This window comes from Pseudochaenichthys georgianus, chromosome 5 (assembly GCF_902827115.2).
Source record: "Pseudochaenichthys georgianus chromosome 5, fPseGeo1.2, whole genome shotgun sequence".
NCBI lineage: Eukaryota > Metazoa > Chordata > Actinopteri > Perciformes > Channichthyidae > Pseudochaenichthys > Pseudochaenichthys georgianus.
Window position 1 is genome coordinate 19,615,348 of NC_047507.1, and position 20,854 is coordinate 19,636,201.

At 40.7% G+C, this 20,854-nt stretch overlaps 1 protein-coding gene across 2 annotated transcripts in view; it reads left to right on the forward strand.

Moving 5' to 3' along the window:
• The first annotated feature begins 2,243 nt into the window (after nucleotides 1-2,243).
• Nucleotides 2,244-20,854, forward strand: part of cacna1da (calcium channel, voltage-dependent, L type, alpha 1D subunit, a) — a 68,341-nt gene continuing 49,730 nt past the window's right edge. For both annotated transcript variants that reach the window (XM_034082617.2, XM_071203137.1), the window contains exons 1-4: nucleotides 2,244-2,449; nucleotides 4,470-4,917; nucleotides 7,537-7,642; nucleotides 20,294-20,433. In XM_034082617.2, coding sequence (XP_033938508.2) covers nucleotides 4,616-4,917; nucleotides 7,537-7,642; nucleotides 20,294-20,433 — 548 coding nt within the window. In that variant the 5' untranslated portion in view covers nucleotides 2,244-2,449; nucleotides 4,470-4,615. The remainder of the gene's footprint in view (nucleotides 2,450-4,469; nucleotides 4,918-7,536; nucleotides 7,643-20,293; nucleotides 20,434-20,854) is intronic.

Genomic DNA, 20,854 nt, shown 5'->3' on the forward strand with positions numbered 1-20,854 from the left:
ACCTTTTAAATACAAAATAATCTTAATATTATATTAATACATTGTGTTTTAAATGAAGATGTTGTTAAAACTCAGATTTGAATTTGGATAGAGAATTGCCTCTCATTAACAAAATGTACAAAAAATGAGTTCACAGTTGTCGGCCTTCTGAAACAATAACATGCAGCAGCAGCCACACAATTACCAACACACACCCCTCATCCATAGGTGAATAATTGAAGGCGATTCTAGAATAAACCATTATCCTGGGCAGACAGGTAAGTTGATATGGGGAGCCTCGTCCCTGCCTCCTCTCACCAAACACTGCTGCCGCTCACTCACTGACCAGCCCACCCGAGAACAGGACTGTTTTCTGCTGCCTGGTGTCAGCTGGGACATGTAGGTGAAGACGAGGCTCAGCTGTTCTACTCTGGCAGGTAGGGAGGAAAATACTTCTGGGTGAAACCATTCATTGAAATACTCTATAACAAAAGTCAGTGGCCTAACGGTTGGTGTTTCTAAGTGCTGCATGCTTTTACTCGTTCGCTTGACCAATATAATTAGTCATTGAAAGTAAAAAACAACTGAAGAGTATTTAAGGGTCTTCTGTAGGTCAAAGCTATCATTTGGTCATTTGTTTTTTATAAGGGTGCATGGACTAGTGTGTACCTTGTGATGCAGTTGCATTTGTCAAGACTGTCTTAACCTACAATCAGCTTTTTTCTAATTTAACAACAATGTTAACCATTGGATTAAAAGATTACGTCAAAACTAACACCATTCAAAATGAATGACAAGTTTATAATGAGTATACTTTAACTTACACATACATAGTTACAATTATTTAGCCGTAAAGACAGTTACAATGGTTTATTTATGTAGTGCGTAATGGGAGGCATTCTATTTGAGGCTGATGTAAAACCAAATGTATTATTTCTGGATGTAAAATGGTTTCATGCTGGACATACCTAAATTAATGATACGTTTGTGGGGGAAGGCATCTTTTTGTACATCTGAAGCACTCCAGAATGTGCTTGCTCACAATTAGCTGCTCTAGTGTGTCTTACCATTAGAAAAGGAGGGTGGTGTGACTTACATTCTCATCACATGCGCAAATGGGAAATGTAGTTCCATTGCAAAGGGAACAGTTTGATGGAGGGCAACATGTCAGGGTAAAGGAGACATTTTCACTGACTTAAACAAGATACACATAAAAAAACATTAGGGAAAAAGAAGATATAACGATGTCAAAAAAACTGCTGAGCAACTGCTTGCTGATGATCAATAGAAAGCCTGTTGTAGTGGGGGAATGCTGAGAATCCTTTCACCAGCAGAATCTCCCAATCCTGCAATTCAGTGCATTGTCAAACCTGCCTTAGTGTTGACTGATGGGCCTTTTGCATTTACAGAACCCAGATCTCTGAAGATTGAAATTATAAATGATTATTGCTCATTATTTATAATTTACTTTATAATGATTCCATGTCCTTTTGATCATTTTGTATAATTTCTAAAAAAATAATAATATTTTGAGCAGGAAATAGTGTCAGTTTTCACTTATAGAATGGCAATTTTTTATTGACAAAACAATACAAACATAAGAGATACTGTTTTCTGTCTTAGTCCTATGGTTTATAGTTGAGTGGCAAAACAAAACAAAATTGGTCTTGACATTTGGGGAGGAGTTATTGTCCTGCTGGATCCTGTCTTTATTTGGTAGTGGGCTGCATTCTAATAAATTACCCTTGCTAATCATAGGAATGAATACCAATTTGTGTTATGGTAAATAAATCAGTTGGCTTTATAATCCTATTGTATTGATAAGTTGTCAGTTAATGTGATAGGGATGTTCATATGTTGGCAACACAAAAGCTGTTCTTGGTAATACACCAGAGACTATTAAAACGTAACAATAAAGCATTAATAAAGTAGTTTTTTTGTTTAACCATTAGGTTCAACCTGTAAACCCTTTTAGAAAGTAAGATAATTTACTAAGCCTGTTTAGTGCCTCATAGTCATAGATCACTTACAAAATGAACAAATAACCAGGCTCACTGATTTGAGTCTATTCTGTTGCCTTAGTGACCTTCACGTGATTAACGCATGCGGCATGTGACACCCTGTTTTAAGTGGGTCACCTTTTTATCGGTGAGCAGGTAACATTGCGGACATGCCACAGCAGCAGCACCTCCGGATGTGAGGAGGAGAGCTCTGCTGTTCTTTCACTGTTGACTGGCGCCGTGACGGTAAGCAGGCAGCGGACGAGGATGCTCTGTTGTCTGGTGCGCACTCTCCTGTCTCCAGCTCTCCACGATCACCATGGAAGAGCTTAATTAATGCACAGGCTGTATGTGTCCCTACCGGAGCTGATGAATTTTACCCCGCTGTTTGAGACCGAACCTGCGTTTCTCGCCCTGGACCCGTGTTACCGAGCGGAGAGGACCTGAGTCATAAAGTCTTCGGATAAAAGGTACAGCACGGTGCGGTTTCTGCTCCACTGACTGAAGTTAGCCTCTTAGCATAGCTGCGTTTTCCTGCATGCAGGCAATGATGATAGCCTTTATTGTCAGAGGACAGCCGTTATAATTAAATGGCCACTTTTCTCTCGACGCTGTCATGATTTATGGATTCAGAGGAGGGGATTCATCGCCCTGTCATGAACAATACACGTAAATACATTTTAATGGAGTTTGATTTGTGCTGATACCGGGTTGGTACCTTTTTCCACAAACAGAGGTGGGCTCTGGTCATGTGGACTGTCCACTATATTAGCCCTGAGAGTCAAAGCTTCTCTGATCCAGGTTTGTTGTAATAAAGATGCTTTCTGCTGAGCAGCGAGGACCATCTGACGGCTGTGCGATGCTCAATTGTTCACTATGAGCGCCTGGAGTCAGCCCGTCATTTCACATCATTTTTTGGGGGGGTTTTACCATTTCCTACCTTGGTGGCGTCCAAGGAGAATTACGAGGACGCTTGATGATGGTTACTTTGTCACGAATCGCTCATGGAAATATCAGTGTTCATTTTCATCACGGGTGCACGGTCGACGTTGTCGATGCAGCAGTGAAATTAAAATTCCAAAAATAAGCGCATTTGGTAGGCATTGTTCATAAATCGAGCTCACTAGCCTCGGCTACACCATCGTAGCATAAAGGAGATGAAAAGCTGGCTGAATTCACTACATGATGTGCAGTCTTACATCACAGTAACACACATATCATATTTTCTCTTTGCAATATGAAGATGAATTCTTCTTGGAGCATCACTGCAATGTGACCTTTTCTGTTCCTTCCTCTGCGGGGCCTGCTCAGCAGTTCAAGGACTTACACAACTGATGTGACCAAGAGATGCCTGAGAGTGGCAGGGCTGCATTTAAAGCTTAATTTCCCTGTTGACATCTGCATATTATCTGCTTATATTTCCCCCTCCTATATGTTCAGATTTAGGAAATGTTGGATTAAATACATTTAAGAATGTAATGGCATCACCAGAACCAGGCCAACCTGCTATATTTCTTGTTGAACGGTCCTCAGCTTCAGTGGCACATTTCATAATGTTCACTGTTTATGAAAACAAGACACATTACAAGTGTTCTGACCTTATTGAATTATCTAGGTTGCATCCTTAAAAGTTCAATGAGCTGTCCGACTTATTTTCTTTATTCTGCTATCTTTGATATGTCTGTGATCATAACATCAGTTATGTCTAAGCTAAACTAAAACGTTGTTACATAAGTTGTAGCTTAGTATTTTTTTTTGTATACCAATATGAATTACCCCTGCCTTCATCTTTTTACTTCACTGTACTCCCATTGCCTTTGAGACCATTTGGACCATCTAATGTATTGTATACCTTCTCAGTGCACCTCTGCAGCACAAGCACTGCTGGGAGAGACATATTTTGATTTAGCTCCATCTTCTAATAGCAACATTACAGTTTGAGCTGGATTGTCAGTAACTTGAATAAAGAAAACATTTTATAAAGGCAAGTCAAGCTGTATTAGATAGCACATGTATACGAGGCTTTACACACAGATTTAAAAAAAGAAAGGAGAGAAAAGAAGAAGGGAGAAGATAGGAAGAAGAGATCAACATTATTTGAATGATGTACCCAACAGGCATACAGTAGGTCTCAAATTATTATATTACAACCAATGTATTGCATAAGGAGGCCTGTTAAAGCATTTGGAGTCACACAATCTAAAGGCAGCTTTATCAGACATTGAACTGACATAATGAACTGAAATATTGGGAATAACGGAAACGTTACCTGAGAGGTCTCAGTAGCGTTGTTGCAGGTCAAACGTATGCATTTGGGTCTTACAAAGCGTTATAAACACGGACGACAACCTTAAAGTGTGTTGTATTGCATTATGCAAGTCGATGTACTGTAGTGATTTGAAGACAAGCAATATCAATTAGTCTTTATTGTTGTAAAACATATTGTTGTGAAATATACTGATGATTTTCTCCCCTTTTTCTCCTTCTCAGAGGCAAACTATGCCAGCAGCACCAGAGTCGCTCCCCCTGCTGACGTGCCAGCTCATTGGTCAGACTGCTCTGCCCTCCTCTAGCCACCCCGTCTACCCTGGCAGATCCATGCTGCTGGATGCTCCTCACAGAGCCACGCCCACACCATGAGCGCCAACGGGCCCGCCCCGGACCCAGCCCCCGTGGCCCCAGAGGCCCCTCCTGCCTCTACCCCTGCCCCTGCTGTGGCCCCTGCCCCAGCCCCTGTGGCACCCCCCGCACCTGTTGCCCTGCCTGCCCCAGCGTCCACTACCATCCCGGTAGGTGCATTGGCACAGAAGAAGAGGCAGCAGTATGCCAAAAGCAAGAAACAGGGCAGTAACGCAAACAGCAGGCCCCCGAGGGCTCTGTTCTGCCTCAAACTCAACAACCCCATACGCAGGGCCTGCATCAGCCTGGTGGAGTGGAAGTATCCTTAACTGCGGCTTAGTGTGGGGCTGGGTGCATGTCTGTGTGGAGATTTGATCAAAGACCATTACCTGTTCACAGAGCTCAGATTAAGTTGATAAATCGATAAGATTGGAAAGCTAATTGGAACCTTTTTGGTTAGCCGATTAATCTTTCAAGGAAAAACACTAAGCGTTATCTGGTTCAATGTGAGACTTGTTTCGTTTGTGTCCGTGGAGATTGGATGTCTTCGGGTTTTGGCCTGTTGGTTGGACACCAAGTGAAATGAGTCTCGAGTTAAACCAGAGCTAATCTTCCAGTATATCATCTGAACCTCTAGTTCAAACAACGCTTTCACTAGGTGCTTTATGGTTTTTACTTTCTTTTGTTCATTTGTTCTTGAACCCATATCCATACAATAGTGAGGGAGAGCTTAACTGAATCCATTAAACCAATACTGAGCATTTCTGTTTGCTCACATTTTATTTTTGCTTTAAAGATCTATCGAATTACATCTTTAAAGTTAACCGTGCAACCCTTACGGCCACGATGCAGCTGTGTGTCTGGTGGGTTTGTTGCTTAAAGGAATGGTCCACTCATTAGATAATTATTCCAAACTTCAGTATTTAGTGAAACATTATGTTTAAATCATACCCTGAAGAAATCTGCGATATTCCCCAGTAAATAATGATTTTATAGCTCTTTTTTATCAAAACCTGTATATTCCGCCTGGCCGCCGCCATTTTTGCCATTTTCAGTAGTCACGTGATGGTCGTGACGTCATCCATGCGTTCACTTTGTCAACACACGGAAACATGGCGGAGTATTTGAGTTCGGACTCGTCAGCAGAGGAAGAAGTTTTGACCAATGTGAAGAGATTGGATGGGGGAATTCATCCATACATATCAGTATGACAATACGACACCCTCTGTCCGTAGACCCTCACATCGTACAAGGAAAAACTTCCGAAGAAAACCCCCAGTTTAAAGGGAACATGGGAGAAACCTCAGGGAGAGCAACAGAGGAGGGATCCCTCTCCCAGGACGGACAGACGTGCAATAGATGCCGTGTGTAAATTGAAAAGATAATACATTTGCAACATAGGTAGTCCAAATGTTTGGAAATGCATGTGTGTATAATAGGAAGATGATATAAGATACTATATGTATGCATGTAGTACCACCCTTGCTAGCGATTCCCTCTCTAGTTTAGCATACTCAGCTTCATTGTCCCTGGCCATAGAATCACGATTTTATGGGGCCGGAAAAAACTGGGGGGAAATACACACTAGCCGGTACTACGCTATATGGAAAGGCCACCAAAAACTGTCCTGACCTGGACGCTAAAGGACGTTAAAACGGGGCTAGCCGCTGCAATGGAAATGCGCTATAACATACCTTATTCTTACTCCGAGCACTACTTCTGCTCCTCCGTCGCTTCACACTTGCAGAGGGCGATTTCTCAACTGGCCGAACTGGTGTCCTGGTCGGTGATGACACCAGAAAGACCGATGGTACTGCATCTCCATTAAGTAATGGTTGTTCCATAAATCCCATGTTATGTTTCATCATACTCTCAGAGTAGTCGTCCGGAAATTTGAAATGTTCGCTGCATACATGAGCCTGTGAATCTTTCGGTACGGGCCGGCCACATTTCGCTAGCCACTGCCTCCGAATGTACTTCTTACGCTTACCTTTTGGCAACAGATGGAACCGAGCATTCCGTGGATTGTTCCTATCAGAATTGTGGCAATATTTCGCGATACAGTGAGGCATATTTGAAGAGAGAAACTACAGTAAATAACATGGAGATCAACGTGTCTTCGAAAACCAAACGCATGGTTTACGTCACGTCCGGAAAATGGCGGCGCCCACAGTGTTGATGTTATTTCGGTATATAATCAGTTTAAAATCACTGATAATGTCATCGGATTAAAAAAAAAAAAAAAAGACTGGCAGAGACTGGTCTGTTTTATCGGATGGTAATTATTTAAAAATGAGTGTCATGAGCATACCATTCCTTTAAGCAGATGTTGATATCACAAAATCCATCAGATGTCATAAAGGAGATTGCCTAATGTGAATGGCAAAGAAATATTTTATAATCCGCCTTTGTGTTTCTGTCAAAAAAAAAGGTCAATAGGGATTTAACATCAGCACTCTTTGTGAAATGTAGCTGTGGCTGTATCAGCAGTCCAAGTTGTTCTGCATGGACTGCAGCCGTGTGTTTGTTTTTCTAAAAGTTGTTAATTGAAATATCCTGTCAGTGATCAAAGGAGTGTGAATAATTGACCATAAGATTAAAACAAAAAATGTCTAAAGAAAGATATAAAGCAATGTAGTTTGGTTGGTTGTTTTAACAAATAATCTATTTTCATGAAGTTGTGCATCAGGGCAACATTTCATTTTTATATTTGACAGAGTTTGTGCTTTGATTTATTACTAATTTTGAGATGGAAATTGTTTCTTGGTGTCATCTGGCTAATATGGTAAATCTGCAGATTGAGATATTTTTCGAGAAATACGGATCAAATCATTTAGGAGAAGAATATATCACACTTAATAACTTAACATGTTGTATCCATAGTATTTCTTACTGTTTAATACATACTTTTCGTGTTTTCCTTAACCTTTTTCCTCAGGCCATTTGATATCTTTATATTAATTGCTATTTTTGCCAACTGTATGGCCTTAGCTGTGTATGTACCCTTCCCAGCAGATGATTCCAACTCCACAAACCATGACCTGGTGAGTAGTTTCTACATCACTGTAATAATCTGTTTATTCATTTGGTGCCTGTTGTTCATTGCTGCTCCTCAGACTAAAGATTGATTGGTAATGCTCTGCGTAGTTTTCAGATGAACTCAATGAGTGGAGACCGTGATGGATGGCTTGAATGAATGACTGTTATCAGTTGCGATGTTTGTGATATGTTTGGAAGACAATCTTAGTTAGATCCTAAGATACACAACCAAATGCTACTTCATAATCCTCTTTCAGTTGACAAAGCTTGATGTTATCCCTCTTTCGAGATGCTGCATACAGATTGTATCTTCAGCATATTGCTTTATGGTGCAGATATGCTGCTGTGCCTATACACAGAAACACTTTGACAACTACCCTCATTGGTGCTTTATCATGTCATAGTTTCCCTGTACTGAGGTTTTATTCAGCTTTCTATTCTTAGCATTTATCGTCATTGCACCACTCTGTGCACCTTGTGCATTTATGTCTGTGTGATGAATTATGGGTGATGTAGTGTTGTAAGCATTGTTCCACAGCTGGGGATGAGTGCACTCTCCAAAAGACAGACAAACACACAGAATGTGGTCCTTATGAGCAGTATGCAGCTGTGTTCAATGATTCATGTGCAGTTTATTCAGTGTAGACGTTTGAATGTTCTTGAAAGCTTCGTCTGAGAGCAGGACCATGTTAGAGAAATGATACCAGCCTGCTGTAAAGGACCGACCGGAGTGTTTCTCTGAATGTTACGCTGCTCAACCTGCTGTGCTAGATTAGCTACAGCTTCAGTAAAAAGTGTGTCTGGTCTACTTTAAAGAAGTAATGTGTCCTGCTTCTGATGTGGGTGATTTCAGGGTGTTTGTTTACACAGAGGTTGTGCATCAGGGGAAAGTGGGCCACCTGGGACATTACAGTGTATGATAAAGTACCATGTACAGTACAGTGTGTTGTCAGGGTTTGCTTGGGAGTGGAAGTAGAAGAGTTGGATTGTCCTATCAGGGTCAAGACTCAAGAGGCAGAAAGTTGAACGAGAAGTATGGAACTAGAATCTGGAAAACGGTTTTAGAGACTGGGAGGACACTGCATCTTGCGCCCCTAATGTGAATCTAAAAACATTAACAATACCATTGGAAGACTATTTTAATACTGCAGTAGAGTAGTGACACACACACCAGCTGTCTTTCTCTTTTTGCTTTACGGATGTAGCAACTCCATTGAGCTAAACAGCAATCAGCGACAGATGCTACTCACTAAAGTGTGTCCAGGCCTCAGACTGATAATGAACCATGTGTGTTAGCGTTGACAGGGGCTTTTTTTATACTCGTAAGTAACTGACGTATAGCCTCTACCTTCGGGACCTTTTATAGATTTGCAACGCAATCATTATGGAGCCTAACTGCAGTGTTAATAAATCCTGAGCACTCTCAGGAGATCTGGGAGCGTTTCAATATTCACTCCAGGGATAACCAAATGCCATCAAACTTAATAACTAACATTGCTTGGAAATAATCTATGATCCACTTCTAATCTGATCTAATATAATGCCACGGAATATTTTGTAATATGTCTGTTGTCTCAACCTGTTGAGGCTTCGCTGTTTAGTATTTGTTACTGGAGTTTATATGTCTCTGTAAACAAAAATGTCCGATTGGATTCAGGGATGCATCCATTAAGAAATGCTATAATTTGTGTGTTGCCTCTCACACGGTCCAGAACTGAGCTTCATCCTTGATAAGGCTCACATGCAAGTAGAGATGGTAAAACATGTTAATGCTAATGAATTATCAGTTCAATGCTTTTTCAGTAGGGCTAAAGTTCAAATGCACAACTGCCTCCTTTATGGATTCTTGTCTGCACTATACGTGTTTTTGCTGATCCTTATACTGATACTTGTCTATAGCTTGCACAGGACTTTGGTTTAATCCTGCAGTGTCAACAATAAATCAGATACCAGAGAGTGAATAATGCAATATTTCCCTTTTCAGCAGAGGCTGAACAATAGAATACTTTGTCAGGCAGGTGTGCCAGCTTGGCCTTAGTTGTTCTACAGAACTCACAGTGTGGAGGAGCACTACAGGCAAAAGTGCTGAGCTAGTTTTGCAAAAGCAGCCAGCAGGTAAGGCTGTCGGGAAGATTGCCATCTCACACCGCTCTGCTCCACAGCCTCACAGGTGGGCTGAGGACTGATATGAAACCTGAGGTGGGGTGCTGAGAGGCCTGATGTGTAAAGCAAGGATCACATTATATCACAATGCTGCAGAGCTCAACTGCTTTTCACTGAGTAACACATTCAGAAGTGGTGTAACTTTCAGCACCAAGAGAAACAGAAACCTTGAAACAGACGAGCTGACTTCTAGACTCATGGATATGTAGACGGTTTACTTAGTGCGTTCTCATTTAACCTTAACTACTGCATCCCCCCTTGGTCAGATTCTCCGCCAATACAACCTGGACTTTCACTGCTATGCCGACGACACCCAGATTTACCTCAGCACCAAATCCCCCAACAACCCCCCCCCTCACCCACATCGAATCCTGTCTGACTGCAATAAAATCCTGGATGCAACACAACTTCCTCAAACTCAACAGCAGTAAAACTGAACTCCTCCTCATCGGATCCAAATCCACCCTCAGCAAAACCCCCAACCTGACAGTCACCATTGACGGCACCCCTGTTTCCCCCTCCACCCAGGCACGCAACCGTGGCGTGATATTTGACCCCACCCTCTCCCTCGAGCCCCACATCCGTCATGTTGTAAAAATCTCATTTTTCCACCTCCGCAATATTGCCAAACTCCGTCCCTCTCTCACCCGCCCTGCAGCTGAGCGACTCGTTCACGCCTTCATCTCCTCCCGCCTTGACTATTGCAACTCCCTCCTCTACGGCATCAGCTCCACCTGCTTTTCTGTTGTGTTTTGTTTATTTTTGGTTTTGTCTTTGTTTTTGTTTTGTTTGTCTACCCTCCCTCCCAAATGTAAAGCGTCTTTGGGTTCAGAAAAGCGCTATAGAAAATTAATATATTATTATTATTATTATCTGTTCCTCTGCTTGTGCTACACTGTCCACATTGAGTCTATATGTGCTGCAGAGATGCGTTGGGTTAGGATGTGCAATGCTGCAAAGTCACAGAGGCCTAAATAGCATGAGTCTGCTCGTCTTGTTAGTAAGGCTTGGTTAAATGCAGCAGCTCATTATAAATAGAAAGCAATTTCCTCCTCGGGCTGAACACAGGGCAAAAGATTGGGGTCCTGCTAACACCAGGAGGCACAAGTGAGTAACAGGATGTAGCGAGCTCACACACAGGCACGTAAGAAAACAAACCCTGTCCGGAACTCAGTAACTTCCCCAATATTCTCCTGCTAAGCTTTCTCCTTTCTTGCTCTTCATTTGTTTAGTCATAAGACACACAGCCCATTCTGCATGTGACTGTGTCTCCTCTGCACCCACCTTGTCTAGGGGACAGACAAAAGTCTGCCTTCACTTTAAGGTCACTTTTGACTTATCTATCTGAGACTCAACACCCCGGGCAGCTCCTGCTGCTGAAGGTAGCTGAGCAAAACAATGACCTTTTCGTGAAGAATATGATTCATCCTTCTGAAGGCAACACAGCGAATTGCGTACGGTATCATGAAATGTTTGCCCATACCACAGTAATTGCATAACTCTGGAGCCGCAGTGCTATTTATTTTACTGGGGACAAAAGGACACAAGCATGTAAAGCCAAAAATGTCCTTCCACAAACCAATTCAGAGGTCATTTGGAAACCAGCAGAGAATGCACAGCTTTAATCTGTTTCACATTAGGATGCTTTAACACTTCAGGATTTTTTAAATTCATGAATCACTTTGATACATATTCTTTAAATATGATTGAATGCTAATGACTAAGCGTGTAGACATTTGGCTCAGATTGCACAAAAGGTAGTGCTATGATATTGGTTGTTACAAGACATCTTTTATACTCAGATTGTTTGCATGGTGGCATGTTTTTCATACTATGACAGCTTTCCTACATTTAAAATAAAAAAGGATATTCTTTTGCTACATTTGCTGCAACAACTAGCTCAAGTGGTTGAGACAAGAAGAGGTGATGGGGTCGGAGTTGGTCATTGTAAACAACTGTCCCCCCTGTTTAAGATTAACAAGTGCAGCTTGTTTAGAATAATGACAGTTACATCCCCCAGTAATTGAATGTAGTGTTATTGTGTTTTATACTGTGACACACAACCAGACAGCACATATTTTCTAATGTCATCTTTAATTGAGATGGCAGGTTTTGTACAAATATGTTACACTCATTTTACGACTTGATTATCTTGCAGTTTTACTAAATGCTTTGTGCAAGTGAAAGATCAATGGATTCAACAGAACGAAACTATGTTGAGTAGTAAGTCTTTTTTAAACATCAAGTCCTAAAGTTTAAACCACAGTTTTATCCTCAAAAGTTACACTTGCCTGATGCCATAGTGCAACATGAAAGGTATTCCTGTTCTTGCGAGATACATTAAAAGCCCATTTAACATACAATTGCTCTTAGCTTTAGGAGAATAGCTGTATTTTTATTTTAAATGAATACTACGCTATAGTTTATCAGCTCCATCTAGGTCAGCAGTCAGCAGTTCCAATCTGGTTCAAATGCACTGCAGTTTAACTAATCACATGGATCTATCTGCATTCACCTCCTAAAACTTACATCGACAGTCAGTTCACTCATTCACTATTTAACAGCAGCTTCAATGAACTCTCAGGCCTGTTACACGACAAGACAAATGCCACGCTAAAGTAAAGTGTTGTTATATATATATATATATATATATGTTATACTGTAGGTGTGAAATTCACATACTGTGTGTACTACAAAATGAGCAACTACGATGCAAATACATACGGTTTTGAGTGATGCATATTTATTGCACAGATGAACAAATGAATGTAATGGTAATTTTGGCGATTTAGGCCCTGTTGTGCAGGAAGTATCATTCGGGAGGGTAGAACCGATCCGATGAAACCCCCTGGGGTCTAGACACTGGTGGTGGTGAATGGATAGTTGGGGTCGGTCTGAAGAGGAGCGGTTTAGCTTGAACCTGGATTCAGAGGGACGGGAGGGGAAAAGGGGTGGAGGAGGGTTGTGTCGAGTCACCTGAAATGACAGCTGTCAGAGGGGGAAAGAGCAGATTACAAAGGTTTGACAGAGCACTATGATAGGCTCTTGGAAATAGAGCGAAGTGATTGGTTAGACTGAATGTGACGCCCCCTGTCACTTATTGAGAGGAGAGAGAGTAATAACGTAAACACGAATGAGAAAGACGGTCTTCCTGGTTGAACTTGCGCTAAGCTTCATATGTCATAGATTATCAGAGGCACCATACTGTGAAGTCTTCTGTCTTATCTGATAATACTGTAGGTGCATCAATGATTTCCTTCATGTTACTTTTTCAAACAATTTGAAAGATGCAGATTAGGTTCCCCATTTTGCACACGTACTATACATGCACACTTTGTATTTGTTATTCTCTTGTTTTGAATCGCCTTATAGCAAACATGATATAAAATCCTTTAGCCACTGATGTTGCTGATTGCTACATTCTTTGTTTTGATGTAGTAATCGTAGCCTGTGGTTCTAGTCTACGCTCTGGGAGTTGATGACATGCATTTCCATGGAATGTGCTTTATGTGCCAATGTTGTGGCTGCGCGTGTAAAGAATATTGTACATTTGTATGTGGGTGACGAATGAAGCAGTTGGTGGTATGTGTGTGGGTTTTGCAGTAAAAATCAGTGACTTTCTAAAAAATGTGTTTTCATTATTCGGGGTAAAGTTCCTTAAGTACAGTCCCTTGGTAGTGACGCCACTGGTCTACTTACATCTGTAACCTAAGCCTAACCACCTGAATTTCAAGGTGATGTGTACAATACCTTTAACTTTGGACATTTGTGTGAAACAAGTGTCTCTTGTTTTTCTTTTCCAAATCATGCTCATGTTCATTTGCATTTAAAGCTACATATACAGAATCAGCACTTTTGAAACAGGGCTGAAACAGAGGGGTTTATGGGACTCTCCAATGCATGATCTGTTTGGTATTTGGAGCCAAACACTTCAGAGACATGTTTTGTATATATCTGAGACCTATAATATATTGATGAAAAACAGTATGATAAGGGATTAAGAGTATCAATACCATCAAACCGGTCAGACAAAAAAGTAGCTCCGTCCATAGACTGTGAGATCCATTTATTATGACAAGAGACTAACAAAGGATGGTAAGGAAATAAAGTATGGAGAATCAGTCCTGCTGAAACCATCCCTGTGCAGTTCCTGGCCTCTCATCTTCCTCTCTGCTCTTCATCTGATCCTGACGTGAAACAGTCATTAGGTTTAGTGGTAATTCAGCTCAGACGTCTTTTCACATTAGCTAATGTGCATCTAGAACGTCAGGAGTGTGTATGTAGGCATTTCATACACACTACCTGGAACCCTGCATGCGGGTCTGTGTGCAGCATTGGAAAGTGTGTGTGTGTGTGTGTGTGTGTGTGTGTGTGTGTGTGTGTGTGTGTGTGTGTGTGTGTGTGTGTGTGTGTGTGTGTGTGTGTGTGTGTGTGTGTGTGTGTGTGTGTGTGTGTGTGTGTGTGTGTGTGTGTGTGTGTGTGTGTGTGTGTGTGTGTGTGTGTGTGTGTGTGTGTGTGTGTGTGTGTGTGTGTGTGTGTGTGTGTGTGTGTGTGTGTGTGTAATGGCTGGCACAATGAGCAACGTCTGGACTGTGGACTCCCATAGAGATGATGGTAGTAGTATGTGTTTAGTCACTTAATGTAACTGCTCATTTGGCGCTCACACTAGCACTGTCCCTGCTTGTTATCTTGAATGTGTATTTCTGCATGTGCACGTGTGTGTGTAAGAGACTGTGCAAGAGAGAGCAAAGAGGAAATGAGAGCGGTGTTAGCTTCATGTGGATACAGCGTGAAAGTGCAGCCATGATTAAGTACAACAGCAGAGCATGTGCGTCAAATGGGCCTTCTTAAAGGAGAATCACAGACGATTTCTATGAACCAAATATATATATATTTTTTTTTTACTTTGCAAACTTCTCCAATCTGTGTATGTGAGGGAGACTGAAGTCGACAGAGTGAGAGCAATGAATTTAAAATGCGAGGCATGATAACTGAGTATGACACCAAATCATAATGAGAAGAGTTGTTGAAGAGACAATAAAGAAAACCTGCAAACCCAAATATAGCAGTGGAGGTACATGTTAGCTACAGTTATCTTCCTTTCCTTATCATGGCATGCGGATATTATAATAACACAGATACTGAATGTAATGCATTGAGTCAGCAATCCAATATTTTTTTGTGTAAGCATAATGACTTAAGCAAAGTCTTGTTCAATGCAAGCTTGAGCCAAAAGCTACAAGGGAGGAATTTCAATAAAAGTGAAGAGCCGAGCTGATTGGTTGACGTGCAGCGTTGAGCTGAAGAGCTGAACTTTGTCTTCTGGGATCTTACTTCAATTTCCTGAGTTTTGATTTGGTTTTCATGCCAGTTACTCTATATATCATATTGTCCTCCTTACATAAAGTGTGTGTGTTTATGTGTGTGTGTCCATATTTGTAATAGAGAAAATAGTGTGTAAGCTTGACTGAAATGGAAATTCATGAGAAAGCTTTATTCCCCCCGAGGTGATGCATTCAGGTTTCAGTTCCATTACCTCCCTCTTCTCTTCACTACAGTCACATGACCTCAGCAGATTGAATGATATTGGCTTCTCTGCACAGGTTGCTTTAAAATATGTTTAATGTAGTAATAAAGCTGCAGCATTTTTCTAACTGAGAACATTTTGATTCTACAACTACATCAATTGTGTAGATTGTGTTACTTATAGGGCCAAACTTAGCAATACATCACAGAGCTTATGCAAGAAATATTCAGTGTGATGTCTTCTTTCTTTGTGAATATACTGGTAGTGTGTGTATACTTAAGATGACCTGCACATGTAGTGTTTTTCTTGGCAGTGTGACATCCACATCCTCACACTACTCCTGCCCACCCCCACAATACTTCACATACCACCCACAAATACACGTGTATGTAGATATACATTTATATATATATAAACACGTGGATCATCATGACATTAGAACAGATGAGGTATATCACATTTTATTTTGTCATGTAATTGCTGGATTTCAAGACATTTTGCTGCTCTTTTGATCTTTTATTATTGAATTTAGTCAGCAGTTTAAAATATTTGAAAATTGAACAATGAAATTCAATGTAGAGACATGCATAATCAGTCTATTTCCTGTTAAGAACTACCAGGAAATGATATACAAACGGTAATAAAATGTCAAATTCTTGAAAGTAGGATCAGCTGTTATGGTAATGTCACAGGCCTTAAGATTAACACGAACCACATGCATAACACACACATAAACATGCATCCCAACATAGCCTGCACACTCAAACACATGTATTTACTGTGCAAACCTGCAGGAGTAGGCGGTGAAGAAGCACTAAATGCCTGGTGTGGCTGGATGGCACTGACTGATCTCCACAGACAGGGGAAGGAAAGAGAGTTAGCGAGGAAATGAGAGCACATGGGGAGGGAGAATGATGTGGAAAGTCCTACAGAATATACGTCTGCTTATTGTGTGCAGGATCAGATCCAAAATGACATTATAACGTTTCTGTGGTACTCTGAGGTCTGCTCTCAAACTGTCCCGTGGCTGCCAGCTGCACAGTGCACATCATGGTCTCTCTGTGTGTTGGTTGTATGTGCTGACTGTGTGGACTCTCCGCTGCACTATATATGGTTTGTGTTGACATTGGTATTATAGCTCGTAGTTTGTTGTGTTTGCTCTGCTTGTAAGCGCTCTGGTCGCACACAGATATCAAACATGCATGATGTCACTGTGACTCATGGGAATATGGCCTCGCCACCACACGCTCAGATGTGGCTTTTCATACACGCACATGTAGTAACACTCAGGTGATCATGGAATAAGAAAATAAGAAATACATGTTACTGGCTGCAGAATGCATTTGTTAGCATAAATTAGAGCTGCAGCAATTAGTTTAATGTATTGAATTTCACATTAAAACTTTGAGACATTTATTTTAAGAAATTACAGAAATGATCTGCTTTCCAGCTTCAGATTTGTCATCTGCTCTGAACTGCTCTGTTTTTGGTTTGGACTGTTGGATTGCAGTAAACTAGAATTACATCAGTTAGTGCTTTGTAAAATTGCAATAAACATCTTTCACTGACATTTATAGAATAGAAATATTATTTACAAAATACTCAATAATGAAAATAGTCTAGTTGCAGCCCCAACTAATATACTGTATTACTGTATTGGCATTATTCACATTAACTCACTGCAAAAAAAAATCATTTTCCAATTCACTGTCGTGCCCTTAATGAGATATATATTTAATGGCTGCAGGCCTCTTTTAAATGTTGTCATGACTTACTGTCCTACCTATTTTACATTTTTAACATGTGTTTTGTTTTTTAAGCACAATCTGAATATTTTAATTTGATTATTTTAGTCTTTTCTGTACATAAAATAACTCTGTGTTGTATAGATTACATTGACCTGGCTGATATAAACGAACGGGACATACAGTATCTGGTTAGGAAGCAATAATGAACATTATGGACAGTGTTTCATGTTTAATGTATTTTTAATACATATCTTGAATTCAAAATATTCAACACTGTGATTAGTTTTCGTGTATCACAGGAGGCTGCCGTATAACCAGACTTATGTAGATGAAAAATAAAAAGGTCTCTTTTTTTTCATGACGCCATTTACACTGTTTATTAGTGTGCACAACATGTAATTGGTGCTTTGTGTGTATAGTCTGGAAGAAGATAAACGGAGCCTCATGGGCATTGCACACAGGCCCATCTGAATTCTTAATAGGTTTACAATGCTTATGTCCGCATGGCTCAGTCATATGGGCAGTTATGTAGAAGAATGCATGGTTGAGCGGGTTAGCCTCCTTTGTCCTATGGTGATGTGAGTGTGTGAGATGAACTGAGATGTGCATGAACACAAGAATGTCTCCCTGTGGCAGGGGAGGGTCTGCAGTGCTGTGGGTGTTGAGGACGGACATGTATAATGGCGTGTTGTTTCCTGCTCTGCATGAATTTATAATGTGCTGTTAGCATGCATTTTAGTACATAAGCATGTGCTGTATACTGAAGGACTGCCTGTGTGAGCGCTTGTTGTATCATGTTGTTTGTGTATACAGAATATAAGCAAGTGGCTGTAAACACATAAACTGCTTATTGTTTCATATACTGTATGAGAAAAGAGAATATACTACTGTAAGTCTCTTTTCAGCACAAATAAACTGGGATGAGTCATAGATATTTATGGTCATTCCCAAAGGCTTCGTTGTTCACTCTTTCTCTTTCTGTGGCTCTCCCTCGTTCTTTTTCTGCTTGCAGTTTAACATGCTGATGATTGAATACATTGCTGGTTAATTGAGAGGGAATGGTTATCAGTTGCTATTATATTAAACATGCTTTCTCGAACCAGGAAGTGGCCATTTGTATAAATGAATTGTGGCTTGGAAAGCTAAATCTGTTCTGACAACGAATTTCTGCTTTCCATATTTGCTCAATTATTACTCAATTACTGACCAAACACGAGAAAGAAAGATCTTAATTCTTAAGATCTTTGGCAGGCGAAGAAAAGGCTCAATAATTGTAGTTTATTTTTGGACTTATTACCGCCTAAATGAATCCTCATTTGTACCAACCGTTTCCTGCAGCAGCTGTTTGGTCCTTTTTGTTCAAGAAATACTTCTCATTGTTCACATTTCTCTCCGTCACTTCCTTTCCATCCCCGTTGGTATGCATCTTTCTGTTCTCTGTGCTCCCTGAGGCCTAAGCATGCTCCGGCACAGAGGCAGCAGCCACAAGCTTAACTCAACCTTTTACTTCAGTAACAAAGAGGCTCGTGTCTCCTATTCTGGACTAAGTGCTTCACACAATCCTCAGTAAACTGTTGGGAAAACGAGACCCGCAGCCCAAAGCGTTGATGGTGTCTGCAGAGAATACACGGATTAAGGACTCTCTTAAGTGGAAGAAGTTGTATTTATATATATATTGTATATTTGTGTGTGTATAATAAGAACCCTTGCTCTTCCCATGTTAAAAGTCAAATGGCAGTTTGTATTGAGAGACGTATACCAGCTTGCGTGCAGAGTTTACGTTGACCTGTCTCATGCATAAAGGATGCCTCTCTCTGGTTTCATATCTCCAGGGAGGTCCCAGGACTGTCCTGAATAAGACAAGTCACCCTGTGGCGTGTCCACCATCAACCTCTCACACATCCCTGTGCACTAACATGCACACCCCCCCTTTATCCAGCAACGTGTGCCTCTGTAGTAAGCCACACTCCTAATCGACCTCAACCTGATGGCTTTATGTTCTCGTGTTCTCTGTCTTTGAAACAACCGCAGAGAGGCGTAATGTTGAGTTACATCACTGGTTCCAGTACATACTGTCTAAAAACAAAAGTGTGTTTGACCTTGTTTTCTTCTATTCTCTCGGGTACATCCATACAGGGAGAGAGATTTTTGACCGGATGTTCAGTTTAGTGAATCACTGTTCTTAACCATAGTCCTATTTGTGCTTTTTCTTTTGGTTATTCTACAATTTTGAGTTGCAAAAGATAACCGTCTGACAAGGCCTATGCAAAGCCAAGCATCTTTTACCTTTTCTAGGATATTTTTAATAAATCTCCCAAGCTTAAACCAAAGAAACATAACTGTGCAGGCTCAAAGAGTACATGTGTATCAGTGGTCAGCTGTATGCCACTTTTTTCTTTGTGGTCTGTTCAATAGCCAAACAAATTAATTGACCCAAAAGGCGAAACAGCTTCATTGTAATATGGAGGTTAAAACACTAAACAAAAAAACACTGATGTTCCTCCCTTTCTTTCCTGGCTTGAAATATTATCGTGTAACTGAAGGTTTCTCTTCTTGTCATGGCTATTAAAGTCTTCTGTGAATATTTGCTGAGACAGTCTCGGAAAGTGTGAGAATTGAATCAGATCAGAATGAGGTCGAGACAAGGTGAGATTTGGCTGCTCTGGTTAAACAGTTATGTTTTCTCTTTTAGAATTGATTGTACTTTGAAATGTAAATCTCTCGTAAAACCAGCCATCCTCCTTTTCTTGGGCTCAGCCTGCTTCATAGCTCTTCCACTAAATACCATATGTGTTGAAGCTTTCCTCATTGCAGCCATGTGAGTGACTGGCATTTGGGAAACAACATGCAACTCTTCTTTGGTTCGGTTTGATACATTCAAATGCTATGTCAATATCACATTGTGTTACGGATTGAACAAACGGGTAATGTTTTAGATAACGGCACACAATTAACAGCATTATTTTGCACATTTTTCACTCCCGTTTGTAAAGTTGCTTTGTCTTTTCTCTTTCGGTACATTCATGAATACTACAGAGCTGGATTTAAATGTTTACACCACAGTTTTGTATATGTTTGTGTCTGTATGCTGCTGTATTTGTGCCTCAGTGTTTGTTCCTGCGTGTGTTATTAATGCCATGCTCATGTTTTTTCATGATAATCCATCATATGTAGTTCCTATAAAAAAATCTATTCTTCTATTTTTTGTGTGTCTGCAGGAAACAGTCGAGTATGCCTTCCTCATCATTTTCACAATTGAGACCTTTCTGAAGATTATCGCTTATGGTTTGGTGATGCACCAAAACGCTTACGTAAGAAACGGTTGGAACATGCTGGATTTCGTCATTGTCGTCATAGGGTAAGTCATCGAGTTTAGATATTTCAATATACTTAATTTGAAAGTAAACAATGTATTTGATTAAAACTAGTTCCTGCTTCATTTGGCATCAAGCCAGCTGAACAATGTGTCGTAAATCATGAGGTTTTGTGATTTGCACATTGATCTCAGTTTGACAGCTGCCGTTGACAGTGTTTCTGAGAGAGGCAGTCAGTATTAAAGTGAAAGTTGCTTAAGCCTCTGTTCCAAGCGACCAAGTGCTAACAGAGACCCTCATACACCCACAGTGTATGACCCAGAACATACAGAGAGAATAAATCAGAGCTTTACCACCACTGGAGTGAGTCACCATCTCTCCATACTTCATCTCTTCTCCAACACTCCCTCTCCTCTCTTCTCCCACTCTCCCATCCTGCTTTGCGTTGTCACTGCAGCTCTTTCT